Consider the following 18,132-nt stretch of genomic DNA (forward strand, 5'->3'; position numbering starts at 1 on the left):
ACCTATTACAGTGATGACATAAATTACTTATGATGGACACCAAAAATCAATTTATATTAGACGAACCTACTACTTGACCCACTACATAATTTATATAACAACAAAGAATAGTTAGTCTTCTAGTTTACAATCTTCTAATTACAAAGAAATGGTGGAGTATATCTTAGCCCTTAAAAAGGATTACTTACTCATCTAGTTTCTGATCATAAAGTTTTGAAGCAGTGTTTTTGGCACGTGTTGAGTTTTGTTTGACTATTCACCCGTTTGTATTTATCATTCTAGACCGTATAGTATCTGATCATTCTCGACCGTATTGAGTATTGACATACAGTCAAGTGATGGATATTGTTTGCACTTCTGTAACTCAGAACACACACAACGCCGATTATGTGGATTCAGATCATAAAACGATTATGTAGTACAATGAAACTTCCCCAAGGCTAAGCTAAATACGGGATGTTGCCTATATCAGATTCGAATACATGATCCAACATCATAATTTAAAATGATAAAATCATTATCGTTGAATTTTTTTTTCTTGAGATGATAAAATCGTAGTTAGTAGGAGCAATCACGTGATTGGTGTCGTATGAATAAGAATATGGGAGGCCATATTAGATATTTCTGATAAAATAAGAATAAAAATTAAGAATCATTCTTCATTACATATATATACGGTGAAGAACGGTGTCGTATCAGATAAGTCTTTGGACCTTTCGAGATTGTGACGAGTTTGTTGAACGAGTAATGGGCCGGTTCGTGATAAAAAGAATCTGGTCTACAGCTCAGCTGAGCTGGCAAGTGAAGGTCCCAAATGCCGTTACGATCATCGTTTTCCTCACCAAAACAGAGGAGAGCGAGAGAGGAGTTTTACAAAGAGAAAGAGAAAGAGAAAGGTTACGAACGCCAGAAGAGATTGAGGCGACTGAGATAGAGAAGATCCAGTAGTTGATCGCAACTCTTAAAGTCACCGTACAATCTCTGGTTCAAGCTACGAGCCTTCATCTTCGGAGGATCCGGAGGCTGAAAGACTGTCATCTCCGTCGTAGTCGCTGACGTACTCCTCTCCGGTTACTGCTTCGTGTATACGCTTGTAATAGCTGCACAGAAAACACAATCAATATCAGGTTGTGATATCTACACTTGTAATCAAACTGATTCTAGTGGATTGATGAGCTAGCGCCGGTGAGTATAGCGGCTTTTCCACATTGGAGAAGTGCGGTGAACACCGGGTAAACATTGCGTGTTGTTCTTTGTGTTGTGAGTTTTGACTGCTTGATCACTAGTTAAGAAACGAAGAAATCGATCTTGAAGCTTAGGAGTTAATCTGATTAAGATCGAATCGAACCTAGCTGATACCTTAACAAGTGGTATCAGAGCCAGGTTCTCGGTGAAGAGAACTAGGTTCGATCGGCTCTGTGGTTCAGCAGGGCAGATCTGTATTGCTTGAAGGCTTGTTGGTTCTGGAATCTCGAAAATGAAGTCAGTACATACAAAGTTCGAGATGGAGAAGTTTGATGGTTATGATGATTTTGGATTGTGGAAGTTTAAGATGTTAATGCAACTTGAGTTGCAGGGACTGGAACACATCTTAAGCACTGAAGCTACAACTCCAAAAGAAGAAGATGGTGATGATACTGTCACTGAGAAGGAAGTCAAGATAGATCATCTAGCAAAAGAAAAGGATACTCGTGTGAGAAATCTCATCTGCTCAAGCTTAACCAACATTGTGCTGAGAAAAGTCATGAGAGAGACTACAGCTATGGGAGTTTGGAAAGCTCTTGAGGGAGATTATCAAACAAAAACGCTTCCGAACATGATATATCTAAAGCAGCGGTTTGCGAGCTACAAGATGATTGAGAGTAAAAGTATAGAGGAGAATCTTGATACATTCTTGAAGTTGGTTGATGATTTAGCAAGTCTAAACATTGAAGTGTCTGACGAGGATCAAGCAATTCAGATTCTAACGAGTCTACCTCCTCAATATGACTCACTGGTTCACACTCTTAAGTATGGGAATGGTAAAGAAACTCTAACGGTTAAAGAGGTCACTGCTTCAGCTTATGCCAAAGAAGCTGAGCTTGTTGAGAAAGGTCTAGGCAAGAAGCCCAAGACAAGCTCCGAAGGGTTAGTAGTTTCTAGAGGGAGGAGTGAAAAGAAACTATGAAGTTATGGGAGAAATATATCTAAGAGTAGAGACAATATATCTAAATCTAAAGGCAAGTTTCAACAGAAGACGAGAGAGTGTTGGGTGTGTGGAAAAGAAGGACATTTCAAGAGGGACTGTCCAGAAAAAAAAGAACAAAGGTCTTCTAGTTCTGCAAACGTCGTGGAGGAAAAGGAGTTTACCATGATTTTAACTGCAAGTATACATGACACAATAGAAGAATGGGTTCTCGATTCTGGATGTACGTTTCATATCACACCGAACAGAGAAGTCTTATTTGATCTATAGGAGTTCGAAGGAGGCAAGGTACTAATGGGAAACAACACTGTCAGCGAAGTGAAAGGAATAGGAAAGCTGAAGATCGTTAATCCTGATCAGTCTACTGTGGTTTTGACTGGAGTAAGGTACATGCCTTCGATGGTTATAAACTTGATATCGTATGGTCAACTTGAAAAGAATGGATGTAAGTATTCTGGAAAAAATTACAATGTTGTGTTCTTTAAAGGAGGGAAGAAGGTTCTTTCGGGAAATTACAAAGATGGTCTTTACTATCTTGATGGCTCTGTGGAGAAAGCAGAAGTGAACGTAGTGCGACAAGGCGTGAACATGACAAATCTTTGGCATTCTAGGCTGGGACATATGAGCTTAAAGAACATGTATATTCTGGTTAAGAATGGTTATCTGAGTGACAAAGAGGTGCATACTTTGGATTTCTGCGAAGAGTGTGTATTGGGGAAAGCTCACAAGTTACTGTTTCCTATGAGTAAGCATACTACTACTGAGGTTCTTGGGTATGTTTATAGTGATTTATGGGGTTATGTGTCTAATGCAAAGAGCTTATCTGGTTGCAAGTACTTTCTTACACTGATTGATGATTTCTTAAACAAGGTTTGGATTAGGTTCTTAAGATCCAAAGATGAAGTTTATGAGAACATTCTTGAGTGGGAGAAACTTGTGGAAACACAAACAGGAAAGAAAGTCAAGTGTTTCAGAACTGATAATGGTTTGGAATTTTCCGACAATCAGATGGAAAAGATGTGTAAGGATGCATGAATTAAATGGCACAGAACTTTCACTTATACTCCACAGCAAAATGGAGTGGCAGAGAGGATGAATAGGACTATATCAAACAAGATCAGATGTATGCTAGCTGAAGCCGGCTTAGAGAAGAAATTTTGGGCAGAAGCTGCATCGACAACAGTCTACTTAATCAACAGGACTCCTAGCGCATCTATTGGAATTAAGATTCCTGAAGAAGTATGGTCTGGCGTCATGGTGGAGTTTAATCATCTTAAAAGATTTGGATGTGTTGCTTACGTGCACACAGTTCAAGACAAAATGAGTCCAAGAGCTATTAAGGGAATCTTCATGGGATATCCTCGGGGTATTAAAGGATACAGAGTTTGGTTGGATGATGAAGGCAAATCCACCATAAGCAGAAATGTGGTTTTCGACGAAAATGTACTCTATATGAAGTCAAAAGGAAAATAACTAGAGAGTGGCTCTAAAGTCAAGAAGGTTACTTTCAAAGCTGATCTGATTCAAGGACCGTATCAGGGTGTGTCTTCAGTTTAAGTTGGTTCTACATCGAATTCAGGAAATTCAGGTGAAGGTGGAGCTCATGAATCAGAAGAAAGTGAGGAGGGAACATAGTAGGAATCTGGAGGGATTGAGGAATCTCTCAGTGACTATCTTCTTTCTCGTGATCGTGTCAGAAGACAGACTAAACCTCCTGCTATCTTTGAAAGTGGAGACTTTGTTGCTTACGCTTTGATGAGTGTGGCTGACATTTCTGTTGATGAACCTAAGACTGTGGCTGAAGTGATGAAGAGCACAGATTTGGATAAATGGAATGCCTCAATGAAAGAAGAGAAAAGTTCTCTGGATAAGAATCACACTTGGGATTTAGTCGATAGACCTCTAAAACAGAGAATCATTGAGTGCAAGTGGATTTACAAAATCAAAGAGGGAATTCCTGGAGTTGAAGATCCCAGATACAAATCTCGCTTAGTTGCTAAAGGGTATACTCAAGTAGAAGGAATGGACTACAATGAGATCTTCGCTCCAGTTGTGAAGCATGTGTCAATACGAATCATGTTGTCATATGTGGTGAATTTTGATACGGAGCTTGAACAGATGGATGTAAAGACTGTGTTCTTACACAAAGAGCTTGATGAAACCATTTATATGGAGCAACCTGAAGGTTTCATAAAGAAGAGAGAAGAAGGAAAAGTGTGTCTCCTAGGAAAATCTCTTTACGGGTTGAAGCAATTGCCCAGACAATGGAACCAAAGATTTGATACTTTCATCAAGACCTTGGGGTTCAAGCGATGTGTTAAAGATCCGTGTGTCTATATGAAGCAACTGAGTTCAGGAGAAGGAATATATCTACTGTTATATGTGGATGATATGTCGATAGCAGCAAACAGCAAGGAAGAGATTCAGAATTTGAAGGAGAGTTTAAAATCTGAATTCGAGATGAAAGATCTTGGTGCAGCTTCAAGGATTCTCGGAATGGATATAATAAGAGATAGAAAGAAGGGAACATTGAAGCTGACTCAGAGTAAATACATTGGACAGATCTTGAAAACGTTTGGAATGAAGTATAGCAAGCCAGTAGTAACTCCTTCAAATGCCCAGTTCAAGCTCAAGAGTTTACAAGATAAAGAGTGGCTAATTGAGTCTAAGAATATGAATAAAGTTCCATATGCAAGCGCTGTTGGAAGTTTGATGTATGCTATGGTTGGATCAAGGCCTGATCTTGCATTTGATGTTGGTTTGGTAAGTAGGTTTATGTCTAAGCCTAGCAGAGAACACTGGGAAGCTGTGAAGTAGATTATGAGGTATCTACAAGGAGCTAAGGAAATGTGTTTGACCTTTACAAAGTCAGGACATTTTGATATTGAAGGTTTCAGTGATTCTGATTACTCTACAGATCTTGATAAGCGAAGGTCAGTGACAGGTTATGTGTTCAAAGTGGGAGGTAATACTATTAGTTGGAGATCGTGTCTTCAGCATGTTGTGGCGTTGTTAACAATAGATGTTGAGTATATGGCCTTATCAGAGGCTACGAAGGAAGGATTATGGTTGAGGGAGTTTTGCGGTGAATTGGGTTTTAACTCAGAGTTCTTTAACCTACATTGTGACTCTCGGCATGTTGTGGCGTTGTCAACAACAGAGGCTGAGTATGTGGCCTTATCAGATGCTACGAAGGAACGGTTATGGTTGAGGGATTTTTGCGGTGAATTGGGTTTTAACTCAGAGTTCTTTAAGCTACATTGGGACTCTCAGAGTGCTATTTTCCTAGCTAAGAACTCGGTTCATCATGACAGGACCAAGCATGTTGCAAATAAAATTCATTTCATCTGTGACATTATTTATTTTGGGATGGTAAAAGTTCTAAAGATTCATACAACCCTAAATCCTGCCGATATCCTAATGAAGAGTTTACCTGGTAACACGTTCGAGAAGCATCTTGTAACGCTGGGGGTCGTTGCCTGAGCGTGCATTGAGATACCTCGAGATGGTTCTGTTGTTTGATCGTCTCGTTGGAAGGAGTTCATGGAAAAGTAAGAGACAAACTTGTTAGTGGTTTGATCTTGACAAAACAACAAGGTTAACTAACAGATTAATAAAAGACTTATGAGGGGGTTACTGGATCTTCGTCGAAGAGGTTCAGGTTCTCGTTGTCTGAGAAGAAAAATTGTTATTTCGAGTTCATTCTTAAAGTCAATGTGGAGAAGATAAGAATACTTACAGTATTCGAGGTTGGTTAATCTGTGTGGCTGGGTTGCTGAGGGATCAGAAGGGTTTATTGTTGTCTGTTCTTCTGGGATATTCTGCAGAGGGGCAGGGAGTGGATCTGGGTTTGTGAAATCAGCTGGGAGAGTTAGTGTCGGGGAAGGTTCTCGATCTGGAATGAACAAGAGAGGGTCTGGGCTGTTCACCGGAGAAGGTGGAGACTGAGTTCAGGATTTGTCTGAGTATGGCTGTTTGAGCTGGTGTGGCTGTTCTGTGATGATTCCGACATGATTTGTCGCTTCTGGTATGAACAGTGTTCGGCAGAAAGGTTTTGTTTGAAAGACCTAATTCGACAAGGTGGAGATTTGTGAAGAACGGTGTCGTATCAGGTCTAAGTCTTTGGGCCTTTCGAGATTGTGACGAGTTTGTTCAACAAGTAATGGGCCGGTTCGTGATAAAAAGAATCTGGTCTACAGCTCAGCTGAGCTGGCAAGTGAAGATTGTTATAAAAGGGAGTCGGTCCCACAGGCTGTTACGATCATCGTCTTCCTCACCAAAACAGAGGAGAGCGAGAGAGGAGTTTTATAGAGAGAAAGAGAAAGAGAAAGGGAGAGGTTACGAACGCCGGAAGAGATTGAGGTGACTGAGATAGAGAAGATCCAGTAGTTGATCGCAGCTCTTGAAGTCACCCTACAATCTCTGGTTCAAGCTACGAGCCTTCGTCTTCGGAGGGTCCGGAGGTTGAAAGACTGTCATCTCCGTCGTAGTCGCTGATGTACTCCTCTCCGGTTACTGCTTTGTGTATACGCTTGTAATAATAGCTGCACAGAAAACACGATCGATATCAGGTTGTGATATCTACACTTGTAATCAAACTGATTCTAGTGGATTGCTAGCTGAGCTAGCTCCGGTGAGTATAGCGGCTTCTCTACATTGGAGAAGTGCGGTGAACACCGGATAAACATTGCGTGTTGTGAGTATCGATTGCTTGATCACTAGTTAAGAAACGAAGGAATCGATCTTGAAGCTTAGGAGTTAATCTGATTAAGATCGAATCGAACCTAGCTGATACCTTGACATATATAATCTATTTCATTTCTATTGGCTTTTTGGAGCCATATAGGTGGTGGTATCGGCATAATTTTGAACCATCTAGACCGAGCATAGTTCATAGCCACAAGGCCCACAACGCTGTATTGTTAAAGACTTGACAATGAAATGTATCTAAAGTCATTGAAACGATGCTTTTTAAAAAAAAAAATCAAAATTAAGAAATATATAATTTTGCGACAATTGTAAATATAAAGTTATATATTAACATTTAACACAAACATAAAACAACCACACCTATCATAAATATTACACATAGGTGCTCTGATGAATTATGTCTGTTTAAAGTAATCTACCGATCAAATAATTGGTGGGTTACAATTGAGAAGTAGTTATTACAATGAATAGATTGATCAACCACCAAAGAGCAAAGAATCCAAATCAGCTTTACTGCCAATAATTATACAGAAAAGGTCTAGGCAGGAATCAAAATCGATATCTAATATAGTAATGACACTTATTAGTACAATACCAAAACAATTTTCTAAATTATTCAAGGAACAATAGAAATCAGAATATCATTCCACATCTTTGTTTTATTATAATAAAATAAGACCAAAACCACAAGTTGTAGACATTAGGAGTTGTGAGTTTTAGTACAAGGCATACTTCTGGGTCCAGCTTCGAGCCATGGCTTCGTATTTGGCCTTGTCGGTTTTGCATATGTGAGCTATCTCTGGAACCAGAGGATCATCAGGGTTTGGGTCTGTAAGAAGAGAGCACACAGAGAGAAGCACCTGTAACACCAAGCATGTTTAGTAACTTGTTAAATTTGTTGGGTATAAAACAATAACTGATGAGGCTTATAGAAATATTTAAAAGAAGATTTTTTAGTGATTTTGAACCTTAGAGATTGTAAGGGCAGGGCTCCACTGGTCTTTGAGAATGTCCAAACAGATGTTCCCGTTGCTGTTGATGTTAGGGTGAAACACTTTGGTTCTGAATACAACCTGAAAACATAAACAAAACCATGATGGTTATTTTTTGAGCCCTAGGGAGATTATAAGTTTCGTGTTGTGGAAGTTATTTTATTTACCTTGGGAGGTTTGAAAGGATAATCTTGCGAGAAATTGATAGTGACAAGGAAAACACCTCCCGTGTATGGACTTTCGTTAGGACCCATTATTGTAGCTTGCCAGTGAAACATGTCTTCTCCTACTGGACCTGAAAAATCCATAACCAAGGAGAGAAGAAAAAAACCTTAGATACCATGTTAACAGCAAATGTAAAACTATTTTTTTTGGTTGAATTAATTTAAGATTCTTTCCAAGAAAATAATAATAAGGAGAGACAAAAAAAAAATATCAAATCCTTTAGAAGAAACGTAATGATACACAAACCAAAAAATCAACTTGGATACACAAAATGAAAAAAAATTCTCTAACCTGCACTGCATGACATAGGAGGGTCTCTTTGCAACTCCCTCAGTTCTTTTAAAATCCTTCTCGTTGCCATAGTTTTTGATTGAAACGAAAGCTCTCTTGCTTGGGATAGGTCTCACAAACCAAAACATAAATCTCTATTTATAAGAAAGAATGGGATACATATCAAAATGAGAGGCCTGTGTTTCAAAGCGTGAACCGTAAGCCTCTTGGCGATTCTCTTAATGGTTCCATTTACAATTTGCTTAAGCAATATAGGTGTCATTTGCAAAAAAGTCTCTTTTGAGCCGCCCGCTTTGTCTTCATATAAAGGTAATGGAGAAAGATTCTATTGTTTTGTTCTGATTCTCAAAGAGAAGACTTACCTTGAAGCGGATGGCCCTTACATGCTTGATGTCATATCTATTGAACGGTCTTTAATGGGACTTGTTAAAGTTCTTGTTCTCTAGAAGAATCAGATTTGTTTTATTACAATATCCTTATTGTCTTCGTCATCGTTCATTGGACCAGAAACTGAACTTGCCAACTTGCAAAACCAAAACTTGGTTCTTGGTCTCTTCTTGCGACCCTCTCTTGTAACAACAACAACACAACCAAAGCAGTAAATAGTCTCTAAAATGGAATCGAAAGCAAAACGTGGTATCATCATATATTTACATAATGCAAACAAGAATACAACCTCAAACAAGACCAATGAGTTTCTTTTGATATGTCAGTATTCAGACTACAAAACAACAGATTCTTGTTTCATGGAAATAAGAAAAAATGGGTCCGTAGCACTCTCGGAAAACAAGGATTAGTTATAACTTTATAACTGTTGGGTTCTTCTTGTTCTAGCAAATCACAATATAGAACATCCTTTCTGAGACTTTCTCTTCTTTTTCTTCTTGTTTTTAGGTGGCTGGAGAACTACTTTAATAGCCGCATCAAAGACGGCTTTTACATTCTGTATAACCCAATGAGGTATCGTCAGCAAGATTTTGAAACAAAGGTATAAAAAGATGATGAATTTGATATGAGGTACCTGTTGGGTCTTTGCACTGGATTCTATATAAGCAGAAGTTCCAACAAGCTTCTTCAGTTCTTCACCCTACAATGAATAAAAAGGAACATAAGTACTTAACGAAAACGATCCGCCAGAAGAATATGAGGAAAGGTACCTGAGCAGTAGATATAGGCACAGCTCCAGGGTGCTCAACAAAGTACTGCTTATCATCTCGAAGATCTGAAAGAGAATCTGTTAATCAGAACTATATCTTTTGACTAGATGAAATAAAAAATAAAGAAAAGAACCAACCAAGCTTTGTTCCAACAAGGATGATTGGAACACCAGGAGCGTAATGTCTGAGTTCAGGAACCCACTGAAGAAATAATAAGCAAAACATCAAATATATTGTATGAAAATGACTATTGAAAATTTATGATTTGAGTATTAACCTTTTTAGCAACATTTTCATAGCTAGCTTTGCTGACGAGAGAGAATGCGAGCAAGAAGACATCAGCACCACGATAGCTCAATGGTCTTAGTCTATTATAGTCCTCTTGTCCTGTGTATGTTTCATCAAGGCAGAACATAAACACACAAAGTTTAAAGACAAATAAGACACAACAACAAAAAAAAAGAACAAAGCAAAGCTATAGCTTGCCTGCAGTGTCCCACAATCCCAAGTTGATGGTGTTCCCATCAACAATCACATTAGCACTGAAATTATCAAACACAGTTGGCACATAATCCTGTCACCACAACAATGGATCAGTCAGAGCTCAGAACATACATAAATAGATTACAAACATCTCAAAGACCACAATTGACTAGCAGACAATCTCAATCCTATACATCAGTAAAGTAACATCACTGCCGTGAGCTACTAAATCTCTAAAGCTTCTACTGATCACGATAACAAGCAGATGTGCAAAAAGATCAAGCCTTTGAGAGAACCTAAGCAAATTTTTCTAAGAAAGATCTCAACTTTAGGCGAAAAAGAGGAGAGTGAACTCACAGTGGGGAAAGTGTTGCTTGTGTATGAGATGAGTAGACAAGTCTTGCCGACGGCGCCGTCACCGACGGTGACGCACTTTATGAACCTTGAAGCACTCATCTTCTCGCCGTCAACTTCGTACCCTAATTTCGATTTGAGCAGAGAGAGAGAGAAAGAAAGAGGGCTTCTTTAGGCAGCTAGGAGACAAAAAAGAAAAAGAAAAGAGCAGCTGAAACCGAAAGTCTTTTCGACTCTAGACTTGAATTTTCTGTTCCATTTCTTTCAATTTCTTTTACTTTTCTTATTTCTTTCTTTAGTTTTGTGAGAAATCAGAACTCCTACAAAAACTCTTTAATCTATTTACTAGATCTGGACGTTTTTATCCCAAGCCGAAATACTTACCTAAATCCGAACAAAAAAATCGAAACCGTTATACAAAAATATCCGAACGAGACTTATGAGTTTAGTACTTTAGAGTATCGATATAATCCGAACCGAACCGAAATCCAAATTAGGATCCGAAGATATCCAAAATTAGTTAAATATGCTAATGTCTTTATATATGTTAAGGTAATTTAGTATTTTATAGTTTTCTAAAGATTTTTGTAGTTTGTTTTATTTGTTATTTTGAATCTTTTTAGTAAGTTTAAATAATTTAACTAATTTTTAATTAGATTTGTGAATAATTTATATATTTTAATATTTTTTGTAAATTTTTCGGGTTTAGAGAAAATATTTTTGACGATTTCATACATTTGTTACAGACCAATCCAAACCAAATTCGAAAAAAACCGAACTCGACCCGATATTGAGTAAAACCCGAATAGGACCTATGAGCATTAGTCCGAAAATTTGAATCAAACCGAACCGAAACTGACGGGCCCCCGAAAGCCCATGCCTACTATTTACTACCAACAAACCATATTTCAACACTATACATAATAATTTGGGACTCTGATGCCCCTATGTCTACTCTTATACATTAATAAACGGGATATATGTAAGATCCTAGAGCAACATTAGTGGTAAATCTCTCACACTCAAGTCTCTTAACGTTTTTATTTAATTATTTTTACCTAATAATTAAATATATATATCAAAAATGCAGATGTCCACTAAACATAAGCCAAGTGGAGAGCTCATCTCTCAAATATTTGTCAACGTTTCTTCGTAAAGAAGCGATTGTAATTCTTGTGACATTCTATTTTATCCTTTTTTTATTTAGTTTTTTTTCTTAAAGAACTGTGTCAATAACTCATCACACTACTCATGCTCGTATATTCACATAGCTGTGCGAAGGTGTTTTGATGCCATAAGCCAAATATATTTATTAAAACGGTTTAGTGATCGGGAACTAGTTACGATCTCCTTTGTTGTTGTATTCAACATTAAACTATACGTAGTCCTCAAGGATCCTCACCTTATCCCTTGAAGACGATAAGCTCTATTCTCTCTCCAATTTATCCCTTGAAGACGATAAACTTGAGCTTCGACTCCTTCGGCACCGACGGCGCGTGGCGGCGCGTACGGTGACTGGAGGCCCCCTCCGTCTAGTTTCTTTCTCTCGTTTTGCTGCTATCCCATCTGTCTCGTTTCCCTTCGATATGTGCGTTGTTCTGGGCTAGAGTTTGGCTCCGGGAATTACTCCGCTGCAGAGGAGTTTTGATCCGGTGGTCTCTCAGCTTTCTCTGGAAAAATGGCGAGAAGGTCGAGCGGTGGGTGGAGGTTGCAGTCTGCTTTTTGGGGTATGGTTGGAGATCGATTTTCTCTTTCAGATCTCGTCCTGCTTTTTCTGCCCGTGAGGAGGAGCGTCGTGGTGTCCTCTCCTGGGTTTCGACGGTCCGCTGCTCTGGCCCAGGCGGTTCTCGGCTACGGAGGGTGTCTCTCGTCGGTTTTTTGAACCTGAGTGTCCTCCTCCTAGCGTGGTGTGTGCTGGTGGGTTTCTTTACCACGGCGGCGAGTTCGTGAGCTTCAGCACGCAGGCGGGATGGTGTCTGAGCTCGGTGGCCGGCTCGCGTAGGTCATATGGGAGGTTTAAAGAGCGGTCGTCTATGTCCGCTTGAGTTGCCTTTCACTTTGCTTCCTCACCTTTGGCCCTCCTCTTTGCGGTTTCTGTACCGGTGTGCCCTGTTTTCAAATCCCGTTCTTGTTGAGGCAAGTGACGGCTCTAGCGTCTCCAATTTCAGTTCGTCGGTTCTCGGCGACGACGGGCGTGTGGTGGTTCTCAGGTCATTGACCGCCACTTCCTAATGCTCGGTCTTCGCTCACATCCCAGCATCACTTGGGTTTGCTTGAGCTCTTTGTGGTGGTGTGCGAGGCAATTGTGTGCAGGTTAGGTTCAGTGTGGGATGTTCGGAGGTTGCAGCTCCTTTTTGCTCGGAGCGGCATCGTGTACAGGTCGTATTCGGGCCTAATAAAAGCTCAGTTTTGGTTGCGGCGGGTGTGGTAGGCCTCTGCTCTTGCTGTCTATTCTTGTGGGTTTGTGCTATTAAGCCTCGGCAAGCTGTTCTCAGATGGGCCATTATCTTTAAGAGCGGATCACCGGGGAGGCCAAAATTACCGGGGTCTCGACTCTCGGTTGAACTTGGCTCATTCTTTTGCGGCAAGCTGTTGTTGTGGACATGGTCGAGCCTCGGGGATAGCGGTTTAGGTAGTTTGTGTCTTTCGTCCCGTTTTAGCTAAATCGAGTTTGTGTTTAGAATTTTATTTTCTCTTTACCTGTTTCTTGTTAACTTCTGTATTTTCTGTCAAAAACAAAAAAGCTTGGTAGTAATATCTTTACATTTTTACCAAAAAAAAAAAAATTAAACTATACATGTGACATTTACACATAAAACCTATGTGGAATGAGATTGGGGTATATTGCGTTTGTTGAACTAGTTATTATCTTGTTTGTTGTTGTCTACAACATTAACTTTCTTTTAGTAGTCACCGCTCTGTATATTCCTATTCGGAAATACGTTGTTGTAATCATCTCATGTCAAATCGAAAATATAGATAGTCCTGTTATAAATCATGGAGTGGATTGTCATTAACCAAGACAAGAAGAGAATGCCCATCAGCCACGACCAGGCCCAGCCGCGGCCGCGTCCAAGGGAGAGAGAGAGAGTCGGCTACTCTTGTGCCCTTGATTGATTAAAAGCTGTGTGGCTTAGTGCATATCAAAGTGACCGTGTGGCCTAGTATCCGGATGGTTATATAAACCGGATTGCATCATGATCCGATCCTTAAGATCGTTGTATCTTATAATGGCCGTGAGGTATAAGCGTCACAATGCAAAGCTGTATGGCCTAAGCATTATAGAGAGACTTATGAAATCATATGCACTGATTATTTGAATTGGTTGCAAGAATTCTAAATCAAAGAATTGATTGATAATATGATTTCAGATGCCGAGATTTAACCCATGGATTATGCCATTCTAAATCTCTCTAGAGATAATTATCTTGAATTGGAAATGAACACTTCAAATTGCCCTGAAGTCTAAAGGACTCGGGAAATGTATCATTGAAAGAAATGATGAAATTGAAAGTGAAAAGTTAAGAGCCATAACTATTATGAGCCATCATCTCACTGAGGAACTGAGAAATCAGTATTTACATATCAAGAATCCTCGTGACCTTTGGACAGAAATAAAGTCCAGATACACTATGGTATTATTACCAAAGGTCAAACATGAATGGATGAGTCTCAGATTCCAAGACTTTGAGACAGTGGCCGAGTTTCACTTTGCCTTGTCCAGGGTCGTGTACCAACTGAGATTATGTGGAGAAGAGGTAACAGATAATGATTGTCTATTCAAGACATACTCCACATTCCATCCAGAAGATTTTTGTCAAAACATATCTACATAGAAAGAGGTTCTACCACTTACAATGACCTGATCTCTTGCCTAACGGTGATTGAGAATAACAAGGTACTAAAGAGGAGCAGTGAGATGAGATATCTTGATACAAATAAGACCGATATAGATCAGGATGAATCCAAGGGAGTCGTGTCCAATATAACTCAAGGAGTGGCCGGCATGTCTATTGACTAAGAGGGATCTCGACATTTTATTTTAAAGTCCTTGTTTTGTGATTTGCTTTTAAACCTATTTGATGTTTCACGATTTTATATATACAATGGAATTGGTTTTGAATTCATTATCTTGCCTGATCTTACTTGAACATATGAATGATTCTATTTTTGTCTAAAGTGCATAAAACCAAGTAAGAAATCATGAATGGGTATAGTAACCATAGTAAAGAAACTATGGCTAAGGCATTGCCTTAAAAGGCTTTATACACACCCAAAAGAACATGTGACCCATTGAAGTTATAATGTATGATTTCCAAGTAGAAACAATGGGTAAGGAAGGAAACAAGTTCCTTTAGATTTTAAGAAGAAAAACGCCTAAGACTTTGAAAGAAAGTGGTCGAGACTATACCTATGATCCCTACTGATCAAAACTATGCTACAGATCAGTATGATAAAGAGGCAAGAAATGTGGTAACCATATTGAGATAACACCACGAAATTTTACACTATATGGCATGATAGGATTAGCCATCCTAAAGTCTAAACTTGATGCAAAGATTGAAAAGGCACAGAGTTATCCCGTAAAAGATCTCACGTTGTGAAACATGTACACAAAGGGAAACTCATTAGGCTTAATTGTCCCAAGCACCACGACCTTATAGTATGGTCATGAGGAGGAGAGAGGATAAACCCATGATCAATACTACAAGTTCGTGTATGGTCTACGACCATGTTATATGGCTCGGTCATTACTCGGCCATAAAGGACCATTCCTCGGCCGTAGAGGCCATGATACAAATGGCCAAACCGAAGAGGCCATTACTCGGCCGAAGAGACCATGTTATGGTCGGCTGAAAAGACCATCACCTGTAAATGGCTTGGCCACGACTTGGCCATGACTTGGCTATATAGTGCAGGCTTGGCCGCATATAAGCCATTACCTATAAAAGGTTCGGCCATGTAATCCATTACCTATAAAAGGTTCGGCCATGTAAGCTTGGAGACATTATGTTTTACATGTACAGAATGATAATATGATCATATGCATCAGGCCATATAAGTGAGCATAGGTATTCCCATCTCAGATTGAATACGGGTCATAAAACCAGACATACACCATCTTAAAAGATTTTGAATAAACCACCACATACATACATGTGCCGTCTAAGATGGAACCTCAGAAGAGGATTGGGAATATATAAGAATAAGATCTTCTCCACGAAATAAAAAGGACCGAGAGCCAAAACATGGGTGATCAAATAGTGGCCAGGTACGGATTGCATAAAACAAATGAATCCGAATATTAAAGGAGAAAGATTATAAGCTGGATAAAGAATGTTAAAAGTACGAATGGTTTTAACCATCATTGTCTTGGCAAAGATCCTCGGACTAGAGATTATGATTTAAGACGTCCAAAGAAAGATTATATAAAGCTAGCTAATTGAGAAGCTAATCGAAATGCCAGACACTGGCCCGAGAAATGACTAACCAGCTTAGCACCAAATGAATGTCCTAGAAGAGACACAATCAAGTTGCTATAGAGTCTATACAAGATAGACCAAGTGTTCCATAAGATAAAGGAATCTCGGATAGAAAAGAATGGTGCATAGAATACAGATCCGAGATTATAAGAGAAACCATACCAGACATTGAGAAAAGGTTGCGCAGCTACACATCTAAGGTACCAAACCATGTAGTCTTGGGACGCCAAGCTACTAGGTAATAAAGGTCCTGGATAATAAGATCTCAAATCTATAGATCATGTCTGGAACATAATGGAACCACATGAAAGTGTCGACACACACACACACATTTGTATAGAGATACATAAAGTTATAGCACTTGAACATAAAGAGATGAACGAGGATCATGAACCCACGAAAGAGTACTCATACAATCATGAAAGATCATAAAGATTAGAAAAGATAAAACGTGGAGGTTCAAAGTATCTAAAAGAGAGATGGGCGTATTGGCCATATACATATACATAAACGCCATCTGATAAACCAGTGAAATAGATAGATCTTGTGAGAAGTAATGAAACCGTGAGATATGTACATGATGTAAAGGTGTTCATGTTTTCCTACTAACAATATTAGATTATAGCTTGTTACACAAGATACTCACAGAGATCAAAGGAACAGATTATAAGGAGATAAACTCCTATGTGGTGGATGCTGCTACAGATTTTCGAATTGACAATGGTCTGGTCATAAGAATGAAATTAGATACAAATGATGTAGTAAGCAGCATATGGATCACTGGATAAGATGAAAGAACAGCTTCGTTCCTAAGCTGATTCATGGACTGAAACATAAAGCAGCTGCATATAGTATGTAAAAGAAATTGATCACGCATGATCATTGATCTTGGAGTTGTATAAAAGACAATCCAATACAGTCCATATATTTGAAATTCCTTGTGATTATACTAAACCTAAAAGAGGTTAGTAGGCATAGAATAAATCTATGTGGGTGTCCGACCAAAAGCATCCAGCCCCGGCCCTTCAAACTAAAGATGTCCGACTCTGTCCGTCTAAGGGCGTCCGGCTCTTCAGCAAAGAACGTCTGGCTCTTCTACTGGATGCGTCCGACTTTTAAGACTAAAAGGCGTCTAGCCCTTCTTCTTGATCACGGGCTAGTAGAGACAAAAGATCAACCGGATACAAATGTATTGTAGCCCATAAGCTTGTGAGAGCCGAGATCTATGACCTAATAATATATATTTCAGTGTGTGATATAATCCACAGCAACAGAGGTCATGAGACACCATCAAGAGATGGATAAAGGACTACAATGTCCGAGATAGATATGGTACTGCCTAAGGCAAAGAAATCGATGTCCACATCCATGAGAGTGTTCGGCCGCAAAGCCATAATAAGAGATTATAAACTCACAGCAATGATCATTGATCTTGAACACTCACGAGACAAGTAGTGGACATGTATAGACGAGGTCTATGACCCAGACATGGATCGGCCAGGTCGAGACACAGGTTCATGATAACCATGTCTAGTACATTGTCCATAAGTACTTATTTTGTCCGATCAAAGTAAAGAATTAACAGTAGACGATCACGTCTAGACTATGGACACATGCAAACACTATTTGCAAAGACCCAATAGTGATTCCAGAGAACAATATGGTTCACATTATTTAGCACACATGCTTTACCGGGACACTCGATGTCAAGAGACATGAGAAATGACCTAAGAGGTCAAAGTGGTCTAGATACAGCTTAGTAATGAACTTGGCCGATTACTCCCTTCCTACATATATAGGAAATATCACGCACCAAGATGCGTAGAATGTAGAACCTACACTGAGGTTCACATCAGGGGGAGTAGTGCGTTTTGTACTCTTTTTCCTTCATCATGGTTTTGTCCCACTGGGTTTTCCTGATAAGGTTTTAATGAGGCAACATGAAGCGTACTACAAATCCTGTATGGTTATGGCATCCAAGGGGGAGTGTTATAAATCATGGAATGGATTGCCATTAACCAAGACAAGAAGAGAAGTCTCATCAGCCACGACCAGGCCCAGCCGCGGCCGCGTCCAAGGGAGAGAGAGAGAGTCGGCTACTCTTGGCCGACTTAGTATTAGGTCGGCTAGTCTTGGCCGACTTAGTATTAGGTCGGCTAGTCTTGGACGACTTAGTATTAAGTCGTCTAGTCTTGGCCGACTTAGAACTTAGATGTTTTCCTTTTCTATGTTTTAATAGTTTTCCTATTTCC

At 39.4% G+C, this 18,132-nt stretch overlaps 2 protein-coding genes across 2 annotated transcripts; both read right to left on the reverse strand.

Moving 5' to 3' along the window:
• Positions 1-7,391: 7,391 nt before the first annotated feature.
• LOC106394506 (ubiquitin-conjugating enzyme E2 29) lies at positions 7,392-8,556 on the reverse strand. The gene is made up of 4 exons (XM_013835069.3): positions 8,404-8,556; positions 8,055-8,182; positions 7,864-7,968; positions 7,392-7,755 (listed from the first exon to the last, which is right to left on the reverse strand). The coding sequence occupies exons 1-4, from the start codon at positions 8,471-8,473 to the stop codon at positions 7,612-7,614; spliced, it is 447 nt and encodes a 148-aa protein (XP_013690523.1). The 5' UTR covers positions 8,474-8,556; the 3' UTR covers positions 7,392-7,611.
• A 443-nt stretch (positions 8,557-8,999) lies between these two features.
• LOC106394522 (rac-like GTP-binding protein ARAC3) lies at positions 9,000-10,697 on the reverse strand. The gene is made up of 7 exons (XM_013835094.3): positions 10,401-10,697; positions 10,047-10,134; positions 9,838-9,947; positions 9,698-9,761; positions 9,561-9,625; positions 9,425-9,490; positions 9,000-9,346 (listed from the first exon to the last, which is right to left on the reverse strand). The coding sequence occupies exons 1-7, from the start codon at positions 10,497-10,499 to the stop codon at positions 9,242-9,244; spliced, it is 597 nt and encodes a 198-aa protein (XP_013690548.1). The 5' UTR covers positions 10,500-10,697; the 3' UTR covers positions 9,000-9,241.
• Positions 10,698-18,132: the final 7,435 nt, after the last annotated feature.

The sequence above is a fragment of the Brassica napus genome, chromosome C7 (assembly GCF_020379485.1).
Source record: "Brassica napus cultivar Da-Ae chromosome C7, Da-Ae, whole genome shotgun sequence".
Classification (NCBI taxonomy): domain Eukaryota; kingdom Viridiplantae; phylum Streptophyta; class Magnoliopsida; order Brassicales; family Brassicaceae; genus Brassica; species Brassica napus.

Excerpts from the sequence above, each read along its gene's own strand:
- LOC106394522 (XM_013835094.3), bottom strand. The coding sequence starts at position 10,499 with ATGAGTGCTTCAAGGTTCATAAAGTGCGTCACCGTCGGTGACGGCGCC. Across the intron at positions 9,762-9,837 it reads ATGAAAATGTTGCTAAAAAG|TGGGTTCCTGAACTCAGACA; the intron begins GTTAATACTCAA and ends TTATTTCTTCAG. Across the intron at positions 9,626-9,697 it reads CCTTGTTGGAACAAAGCTTG|ATCTTCGAGATGATAAGCAG; the intron begins GTTGGTTCTTTT and ends ATTCTCTTTCAG.
- LOC106394506 (XM_013835069.3), bottom strand. The coding sequence starts at position 8,473 with ATGGCAACGAGAAGGATTTTAAAAGAACTGAGGGAGTTGCAAAGAGAC. Across the intron at positions 8,183-8,403 it reads TCCTATGTCATGCAGTGCAG|GTCCAGTAGGAGAAGACATG; the intron begins GTTAGAGAATTT and ends TGGATTTTTCAG. Across the intron at positions 7,756-7,863 it reads CTGCCCTTACAATCTCTAAG|GTGCTTCTCTCTGTGTGCTC; the intron begins GTTCAAAATCAC and ends TTGGTGTTACAG.